At 51.6% G+C, this 10,494-nt stretch overlaps 1 protein-coding gene across 1 annotated transcript in view; it reads right to left on the bottom strand.

The window, feature by feature from the left end:
* Positions 1-8,569, bottom strand: part of ext1b (exostosin glycosyltransferase 1b) — a 98,622-nt gene extending 90,053 nt beyond the window's left edge. Inside the window, exon 1 of the mRNA XM_008292385.1 lies at positions 7,349-8,569. Within this exon, the coding sequence (XP_008290607.1) occupies positions 7,349-8,292 (944 nt within the window). The 5' untranslated portion in view covers positions 8,293-8,569. The remainder of the gene's footprint in view (positions 1-7,348) is intronic.
* Positions 8,570-10,494: the final 1,925 nt, after the last annotated feature.

Raw genomic sequence — 10,494 nt, 5'->3', positions numbered from 1 at the left:
TGAAGAACAGAACCGGTCCCACATTTGTTCTGCAGGAGCTTTACCTAAAAGTTTCATCTGACCTCATTTTCAGTCCGAGCATCAAAACCTTCTCATGTTTTCCTCTAAAATGACTCATTTCACAATATTTCAGCTGTAAACTCCTGATCGATGAAGTTCACGGTTGAACACAGAAACCACTTTGGTGAACTGTGTTTATATGAAGGTGACACTTTAAACCACATTAACTGTAAATGACAACATTTTCCTTTAATGAAACAGAAACTGGATGAACTGAAGACAAACATCATAAACAACAAACATTTAAAAATGCATGAAGCAATAAAATGCCTAAAACTCTAAATGATAAATTACATTTTAATGGAACATTTAATTAGAGCAGCAACGATAAAGAAACTGTCGCCTGATAAATATAATTTAACTGGAATTTGAGTTTTCTAATCTGGAAAATGGAAAAAGAGAAATTGTAATATTGTAAAGTCTGCAAAAATATTCTTCCCTAAATCACTATTTAACAAAAACAGATAATAAATAATCCAAGTTAAATGAATCTAAAACAATGTAACTTTAATCACTAATTAATATTTTTAGCTGCATAAATTAAGTCACTTCAGATAGTTTTTTTATTTTTATTTTATTTTTTTAGCATATTTTGGTAAAACCTGAACTCTGCTGTTGAATCTGAGTCATTTGTTGTTCTGCAGTAATTTATTTATTCATCTCAAATGCTCCTGAGAACAGTGAAGGTGAAGAACGTTCATAGGAGAACAAAGTCGGACGATAACTTCCACGTAATTAGAGTTCGTCTTCGGATTCGCTGCAGCAGCTTCAGGCTCATTTAAATCACAGAATCAGTCAGAAGATCGATGGTTCCCATCAGCATTCAGCGCACCTACGCCTCCAGCAGAACCAGACCCAGCCCAAGATGAGCCTCGCAGGCTGGAGATGAAACCGCGACAGGAAGTGACCCGTCTCAGCAGGAAGTGACCCGTCTCAGCTCCACGACGGCTAAAAACTTTCTAAAACTTTGTCATTCTGTAAAAACCTGCAGCCACGTGTCGGGTTTTAATGAGCAGCCAATCAGACGTCAGTGTTGATCATCGCTTCCTGCTGCAGCCAATCACACACCTGTCTGCTTCCATCGAGCTCACAAAGAGCCAATCAGCTGCATCCTGCTGCTTTCTGTCACCGAGACTCTGCAGCTCCAACGTCAGACACAAAAGGAGGTTTCCAGCGTCTCCCCTCTGACAGACCTGAACATCCTGACGCCTCCTGCTTCCAATTAGGAGGAGGCAGCTCTGAGCCGGCGACCAATCCTCTGAAACACCGAACTGGGCCTAACGAAGCTTCAAACTGCACTGACGAGGTTTGAGATCAGGGATGAATGTTTGCTGCAGGTTTGGACGGAAACATGCGACTTATTGAAGAACCTGCTGAGATTCTGTCTTATTGATCAGATCAGAGCGACGTCGGGTGAGAAGTTTGAACTCCTCTGGAGACGATGAGCAGCCTGCAGACCGGCTGTAAACACGTTTTATTAATAACGTGTTGAGAAAAACCTCCTCTGAACAAACGGGTGACACGCGTGTGCAGCTTTTGGATGAAAAAACAGAATCTTTGAACTCATAACTGGTTATTCTGGTATCTGATAGATTTAATAATGAAGCTAACAGCTGTTGTTTGCTGCATGAACAATGGATTTTAAACATGACAAAGTGAAGCACATCAACCAGAGCTGGTGAGCAGAGCTGGTGAACGTCTGAGGCTCAGGATGTGGAGCTTCAGCAGCTCAGACGGTTTGATGGATGAACGTGGCGATGAGATACAACAGCAGACAAACCAACGAATGTAAATCTGCAGGTTTGGACAAAAACATGATGAGAAGGAAACAAACAACCTTCTTGGTCAATTAAACCTCCCAAACATGCAGCTTACTGAAGAACCAGCTGAGACTCTAATTCTATATTATTGATCAGATCAGTGAGAAGTTTGAAGTCCTGAGACGGTGAGCAGCCTGCAGCCGGGCTTTAAACCCTCGTCATGGTTCACGGGAGCTGAGGATGCTTCGTCCCTTCAGTCCAACACAGCGCTCCTCTGACCAGGTCTCTCTGATCAGGTCTGGACCGAGGCAGCCACTCGTCGCTTCCTGACTCGGGGGAACCAGCTGACCGGCTCCGACCAACCGGCTGTTGCCAGGGTCTGAGTTCACGTCCAACCAGCAGCCCTCATAATCCCTGCGTGAATGTGGGTCAGTGAACGGGGCGTCGCCTCCGCCGCTCAGACAGCGAGGTCGCGACCCCGAGCGTCCTCGTGGGCGCACACACACACACACACACACACACACACACACACACACACACACACACACACACGGCGTGTTCACACGGTCACGTATGATGAAGACAAAGACTGAAGCACAAAGACCCGACGCTGCTCCAACACGCTGCCTTCAGCAGAAAACAGGAAGTAAAGGACGTGTGAAAATATAAATATATATATGGAAATATAAACACACACACACACACACACACACACACACACACACACACACACACACACACACATATATACGTTTAATTTGGTCCCAGTAAACTGGAATTTGAGCAGAAGGCCCGGTTTGGTTCTTCTCTGTGTTTCTTTTCTCTGCTCAGCCTCTATTTCTGTCAACTATTAATAAAGTGGAAAGAACAGAACATTTTAGATTTGTCAGAATCAAATGCTGGAAACCTTCACGTTCATTCAAATGAAGTTCGTCTGAGAGGAATCAAATCATTTAAGAACAACTTAAACCATTAAAATGAAGCTTAATTCAGCTGCATGTTGGCGACTGAAGTCGTCTAATTAAGTGTAAAACGCAGGTTCAGGTGTCCGTCAGCGCTGGACGTCCAGCTTTCATCTGCATTTCTCTGCTAGTGAAGAAACTGAAGAATCTGATCAAACCTCAACCAGCAGCTTTAACATCACTGCTCTAGATGTTCACTATGTGTGTTACAAACTGGTCCAAACCTTCTCTTCTATTGGTGGGTTCTGATCTTTCTCTAAACGCTGCAGAACGTTCAGGCTGCACGCTGAGAACATTTCATCGCTTCTGTTTCTTTATGAAGTTGCTGCGTTATCTGTGTGTTTGATTGAGACGCCGTCTCTGCTGAACTCTGTCAGTGCTTCACCAGAACATGAACGTAGAACCTGGTTCTGGCTGAATGTGTTTTCAGCAGAAGCAAACTGACGAGCTGATGACGGATTAACGGTTTAATAATCATCTCTGGTTTTATTCATCTCTTCGATATTTTGGGGTTCGGACCATCGATTGGATAAAACATCTGAAGATTTGGCCCGAGGCTCTGGAAGCTGCAGATCTGCATCTTTCACCGTTTGCTGACATTTTAATACTGACGGCGGCCTGACGGAGGATCGTTTGAGCCGCTGACGGCCTCAGCTGAGAGCAGGACGGAGGTTTAGATCGCTGAGGCACGAAAACATGCGACGAGAAGCAAACAAACAGGCAACTTACTGAAAACCCTCCTGAGATTTGAATTGAACTTGATTGTGCTGGTTTGGGACGAGGACATAAAGACCTGCTGCAGCTGAGACGGACCTGAGATGAGCTGCAGAAGATAAAGTCCAGAAGACCCGTCCTCCTGATGAACCAGCAGACCACACATGCTCATAACTGCTTATTCTGACGTTTTGTAGATTAAATAATGAAGCTAGCAACTGCTGTTTGCTGCCAAAAAACGGATTTCAAGTATGACAGAGTTGAGCACATGAGATGCTGAACGTCTGAGGCTCAGGATGTGGAGCTTCAGCAGCTCAGACGGTTTGATGGATGAACGTGGTGATGAGATACAACAGCAGACGGAGGCTTGGAGTGGTTCTGGGCCTCAACGTGTCTCTGACACACATGAACGCAGCAAAATATCAAAGAGTCCTAATTAAGCGGCGCCGCATTCACACTAATTATCCTCCATCATTAACATTCTCCATCAGCAGCAGCTTTATCTGAGCGGGAGCAGGCCATCATGAAATATTCATGACTTATTAATCTGACTACAGAGAAACAAACAATGGCGACCCGGAGTGTGACGGCGACGCGCTCTGCTCTCCAAACCGGCTCCGGGACGCCGCTATCGGGCGCCGCCGCCGCCCAGGTGAGCGCCTCAGAGCCGTGTTTCTCTGAGATAAGCAGCAGAGACGCCTCCACTTGGCCCGGACCGCTGCTGTCAACAACGGGCCAACCGGCGCCGCGTCATGGAGGCAAAGAACCAGAATGGAAAAGTGGCAAAGAGCCTCCTCGAGCCAAATCACAGCTCTGCTTCCACCAGAGGAGGAAGAAAGGCACGAAAACATGAAGCGGAGGACAGGAAGCGCCTCAGGAGGGACGGCTCTGCTGACCAGGAGGACGGAAACGCCGCCGCGGCCCAAAGTCACGGTCACAGAAACAACATGCAGCGATTCTGGACTTCATCAACCTCCTCCTCCTCCTCCTCCTCCTCCTGACCTTGAGCTGCAGCTGCTGTGAAGCAGCCAAAGCACAGAGTCACTGAGTCAACAGAGCTGGTTAAGTATTAAACGGGGACGATGACTCTGCTGTCAGAGCTTTAAGTGGAGCTGCAGCCGGACTCCAACGGACACTCGGCCTCATGGCGCACCTCCAGCCAGCGACTCGGGATACATGATAAAACTATACGTTGTGTGCAGGACAACGTGAGCAGCGAGCTCAGTGAGCACGCTCAGCGCTGGCCCACATTCATGAGGCTCGTCGGCACCCAAACACAAGTTTGCATCAAAAAAAACAACTAAAAACCGTCACATCTCCAGAGAAACGTGCTTCAGCACGAGGCTGAGCTTCACTCAAAACTTCCTCCCAATGTGAAATTTGGGATTGTTGAGGCCGTAATGATCCTTCACTGTCCTCTGCAGGATTATTGTCAGCAGCCTGAAGCCCGGCGGATAATGCAGCAGTGAATGGAGCCTTTCATCAGCACTCGACTGTGGAAGTGGACCAGAGTGACTCCAATTCAGAGCTGTTGCAGCTAAGAAAATCAATTGAACAAATGTGTGTGTGTGTGTGTGTGTGTGTGTGTGTGTGTGGGAGTCAGTCCAGAGACCCACAAACCCACACAAGGCTCCCAGTCGGCCTCCTGCTGCTGCTGCATTCCTCTGCAGGGCCGCATTCCTGTGGAAGCTGCAGGTCGGAGGTCAGCAGTGTGTGTGTGTGTGTGTGTGTGTGTGTGTGTGGATTGCAGACATCTAAATGTGGTGTTTGTGTTTTATCTCGTCCTCTGAGTTCAGCTGCATGAGTCTGTGCATCCAGGTATGTACACGTCCTGTGCAGCTCCTCCGCAACAGCTGCTGCGACACGTGTGCGCATTCCTGAGTCGGAGCTGCAGCGTCGCCGCGAGGCATCGACTGTCCGCCCTCAGCTGCATCCACATCCACGTACCTGAGAGCCGCGTCGGGCCTCTGCAGCCTCAGAGCTTCAGGATTCATGTGTGTGATTAAATCTACAGAGTCCCAACAGGAACTGACGCTTCGCACCGGGACGTGGAGCAGCCGGAGCGCAGGTCGCAACCTGCACAAATCAATTCTGAAAAGTCAAATCTGGTTCACAGCGGAGCGCAAAAGACGCACAGGCGAAAGCTAAACACAGTAAAAGAGTTGTGTGGAAGTGAAATTGGATTTATCGAGCTTCGGTGGGGACGGAAATCAAATCCAGCATCGATGCCGGGAATGAAATGACTAACAGGCAGCGGTATTGATCAGAATAACTCAGCTGTGAAACACGCGGCGGTGGAAACTGTGGGCAGAGAGGCTCCGGTTTCCCTGAACCGCTGCCATCATCTGATTACGGCACCGAGATGTTCCCGAGACAAAGCCACCTTTGGGAAAACAAGGCCTGATCCGCCGGGAAGCAGAGCGGCGGCGGGCCGAGGTGGGCCGACCACAGCCGACTGGAATGTCAGATAATGGATGGAGGATCTGTGCAGGTGACACCGAGCCGAAGGCATCCAGCAGCCGGAGGGGGAGGACGGCGGAGCGCGGAGGGAGAGGGGAAAGGATGACGAATGGATAGACAAGTGCATGCTTGTGCGGCTTTCTCAGCGATGCTTTTAGCTGTGAGTCTGCGAGCAGCTCGAGGTTCCCGAGTTCAAGCCAAGTTCAGGGAAAGTGTCTGTGAGTGTTTGCTTCAAACTTCCTCCTGAGTGACTGGCTGAAGTATGCTAACGCTCCATATGCTGCCCATCTGTCCTGCGCTCTAACCTTGACTCAGGTGCGCGCCCAGCGGGAACAATGTCCACCTCTCACATGCCGCCAGTTTATTCAGGCTCAACAAATTCTAGAATCCACAGGTTGATAAATGCAGATTAAGCCGGTGTCACTCAGAGACGCGTGAACCTGACAGCAGAGTTCAGCTGTAATCCAAGTATGTGCAGCAGAGACAACACGGCCTCCACATTAAAACACACCGAGCTCCAGAGTACAGCTGTTGATCCCAAGGCGGAATCATTAATTACCACCTTGACTAAACGGAGACCTCCAAAATGAGAGGTAATCAGCTGTCCCTGGGGGCCACATGGAACCCACGGCACCAACTCCTGCAAATTAAAGTGCTAATTAACCCATTCTGACTGATTTATTTGCACTAAATCGCTGTGTGATCCAGCCGACCGCGCTGCACACCTCGGCCTGCTGTGGGAACCTGCACAAGGTCACGATCTGAACGTGGGAGCAGAAACTTTCACTTCATTCTCACTAAGTACAGGCTGCAAATCAGACGTGTCCGTACGGATCCTCAAAGCTGCTACGAAGGAGGAGAATTCCTTCATTAGACCAGGAGAAAACACTGAGGATCTGTGGCTTTATGCAGGAAAAGGAGCAGAGAGGTGGAGTGGAGGCGTCAACCAGCCGCCATAAAGAGTTTAAAACCACATAAAGCTTCAGTCTGAGGTCAGCGTGAGGCTTAAAGTCACTGAGAGTCAACAGGCAGTAAAATATGTAGAGTTCTGGTGTAAATCTGGATCAAAGCTCCAGTTCAGAATGTGACAAACGTCACTGTGCAGGTAGAAACAGGAAACCTGCACCGAACTGATGGTTGTCACTGAAAGAACAAACAGTAGGAGCTGTGACACAAAACTGTGTTTTCACTGTAACACACCTGAATGACACACACACACACACACACACACACACACACACACACACACTAGATAATGCACAAACCCTGTGACCGCCTGGTGCGTAATTTGGATGTGATGGCGCCTCTTTACGCACAGGCTCGGTGCGTAAAAGCGTGAAAACAGCACCAACAGAACTCTCCCTGCAGCCGAACTTGTGAGCTGTCACTTACTTGTCGTACTCCGCGTTGTCCTTGTCGCAGCGCGCGTCCTTGTGCTTCTGCCAGTCCTTCCCGTGCTTGCAGGTGGTCAGCAGAACCACATCCTCCGCGTTGTGGACGTGATATAAGGCATTCCGCGTGTCCGAGCCGATCCCGGTCAGGTAGCGCTTCCCTTTGAACACCAGCATGTACTTTCTGAAGGGCGGGATGGAGTTGTACCGGAGGAAGCCGCGCTCCCCGCCGGTCCGCGGGTGCTCCTTGGAGAACAGCGGGATGGACACGTCGAAGTTGGGCCGGAAGTTCTCGGTGCTGATGCTGGCCTTGGCCAGCATGGCCTGGCCGATGTCGAAGCCCAGGTCCTCCGTGTAGTCCGGCCAGGTGCCCGAGTACAGGTTGAAGATCAGGTGGTTCCGGCCGTCGTTCCACAGCGGCAGGTTCTGCACTTTGGTCTTCAGGTTGTGGACGTACTGCGGAGACAGCTGGTCCCGGTCCAGCGTGTCCAGGCTCAGCACGAACAGACACGCCTGTCCCGGGTCGGAGGTGTAGAACCGGGAGCCCTCGATGGCGGCCAGGATGTTCTGGTAGCTCTCCGACGTCTTGTCGCCCTTCTGCTGCGGGTACACGTACACCTTAAAGCCGCGGCGCTGGCACACCGAGAAGTCGAAGCACGAGTCCATCCGGCACCGTCTGCCTTTGTAAACACTCGTGTTCACGTCCCGCTTCTGCCGCGGAGAGACGTGCACGTTGTACTCCTCCGTGTCCGTGTGGTCCCACGGCACGAACGGGTGTAACGGGTCCGAGAAGTGCGGCCAGGGCTGGTCGGGCCGGTGCCCGGTCCTGCTGCGGTCCTGCCGGCCGCCGCTGGCCGCCGGCAGCTGGACCCCCCCGAGGAAGGAGAGCAGCAGCACACACGCGCCCGCGCACAGCAGGATCAGGTAGCGTTTCTTGGCCTGCATGTGTCCGGGGAGCGGGGGCGAGCTGTGCACGAAGAACAAACGGAAAGTGGCCCGAAGTGCGGCTCTCACCAGCCCCGGCGGCTCCGCTCCATCCTCCGGCTGCCTCCTTCTGCGTATTCGGTTCCCAAATCCAGCGAGTGATCCAGCGCATGTGGGCGACTACGGGTCCGGTCCGGGGCTCCCGCTGCTCACTCTCACCATGTCGGAGCTTCCATCATCCACCGGGCTCCGACGGAAAGCTGTCCGCCGGAGAGCTGCCTCTCCCCGGACGCGGCGCGGCGCGGCTCCCCGAGGCTGCCGCCGCGGAGGTGCAGCCCGGGGCGGAGGGGAACTCGGCGACCCGCTGACCGGGCGGCGGCGCGTCGGCTCCGGATCCTCGGGGTGAATTGGTCCTCCGGCCCGCTCCTCTCACTCCATGGTCCCGGCGCGGAGCAGCAGAATCCGGGGACGGTTGTCGGCGGAGCAGCTCAGAGGTCCCCCAGTAACCGGACGAATCCCTGCATGTCTCCTCCGCCCAACGAGGACCAGCGGCTCCGGTTACCGGCCGACGGCGCCGCGCAACAAACCGACAAACGGCTCCGAAAGACGGGCTTCGTGGATCCGAGCTCCGGGTACCGAGTGCTCAGTTGTTCCGACGGTCGCTCGGTAACATTCCACCGACACGACGGCAGCTGACGTGACGTCCCACCGAGGCGCCGCGGCCGCTGATTGGTCGGCTGGAGGTGGCGGAAGAGGCGGGGCTTCGGGATTTAACCATTCAGAGCCGGACTGGACCGGAGAGCCCCGGTACACGGACCCGGAGCAGCAGAACCGGGACCAACGCGGTCCTCCGTTTGCTCACAGCTGATCGACTTTATTGATTGTTTCTGTCATCAGATCGATAAATGTGATGTTCGGAGGGTTCTGATTCTGAAACCTGAGATCTGCAGGAAACGAATCAGTTTCTATTCACTTCTGTCGGTTCTGGTTCTGAAGCTTTTCATTTAAATATTTAAATCCGTTTTTCTTCCTGATGAACAGTTTTTATTTTCTGCTCATTAAACTCGTTCAGCTGCTTCCAGCGCTGGTTCTGATCCAGAGTGGGTGTCTGTGTGTGTGTGTGTCTGTCTTTGTGTGTGTTGTTGTGTGTGTCTGTGTGTGTGTGTAGTGTGTGTTGTTGTGTGTGTGTGTGTGTCTGTGTTGTTGTGTGTCATATGTTGAAGTGTGTTGCTGTGTGTCTCTGTGTGTCTGTGTGTGTCATGTGTTGAAGTGTGCTGTTGTGTCTGTGTGTTGTTGTGTGTCTGTGTGTGTGTTGTGTGTGTGTGTCTGTGTGTTGTTGTGTGTCTGTGTGTGTGTTGTGTGTGTGTGTCTGTGTGTTGTTGTGTTGTTGTGTGTTGTGTGTGTTGTTGTCGCTCCTCTTCAGACACTTTTGTGTCTTTTCGCTGTAACTTGATGTTTGAAGCAGGTTGTCATGGAAACCTCAGATCTGGAACCTTCGGTCCAGAACCGCTGGACGTGTCGGAGCTTCTGGTCAGCTGCAGGATCCGCAGCAGGATCAGCTGCAGGTTCAGGAGGTGGGTCTGCAGCTGGACCGGCTCCGGAGCCTCCTGTGTGGCTCTGAGACCCGTTACAGCCGTGGAGTGGTTCTGAGTGTCACCGGGACTCTTAAGCCACATAATCCTCTGCTGCCGTGTGGTGACACTCGGCTGGGTGAAGAGGCCGTCCTCGTTTTTTATCGGCCAATTAGCTCAGAAGAGGGGACTAATTAGCCGGGCTGGCTGGGAGCCGGGCCAGAACCCTGCGGCTGGCCAGAGCTCAGCGTCACAATGAGCTGCTGATGAAGAGGCTGCTGCGTTCCAGAGTTCTGCTCCGTCTGCAGCCGCCGGATTAGAGATCCTCAGGACAGTCCTCGTTAAGGCCCAGGAGGAGCCACAGCAGCAGAACCACTACAGACTGGCGGGCCGAGTGACCACTGGCAGCTCCACAGGGAATAAGTTCTGGACGGGAAAGGATCTGTTCAGCTATGCAGAGAACACTGTCTGAGTCGTGTTCACCTCAGTATGTGTTCCTGTGTTCATCAGTTCAGACGAGAAGAGAAGCTCAGACAGACCGTCAACCAGCACATCAACTGGACCTCCTCAGAACACCTGGTTCTGTATCTGAAGTACCAAATGACCAGAGTTCTACCTTCAGACTGTGAATGTTCCAGAGGTCCAGGTCCTT

Source organism: Stegastes partitus, unplaced genomic scaffold (genome assembly GCF_000690725.1).
Source record: "Stegastes partitus isolate 25-593 unplaced genomic scaffold, Stegastes_partitus-1.0.2 Scaffold806, whole genome shotgun sequence".
Lineage (NCBI taxonomy): Eukaryota > Metazoa > Chordata > Actinopteri > Pomacentridae > Stegastes > Stegastes partitus.
Note: the sequence above shows the minus strand (reverse complement) of the source record. Positions and strands in the feature narration are given on the sequence as shown.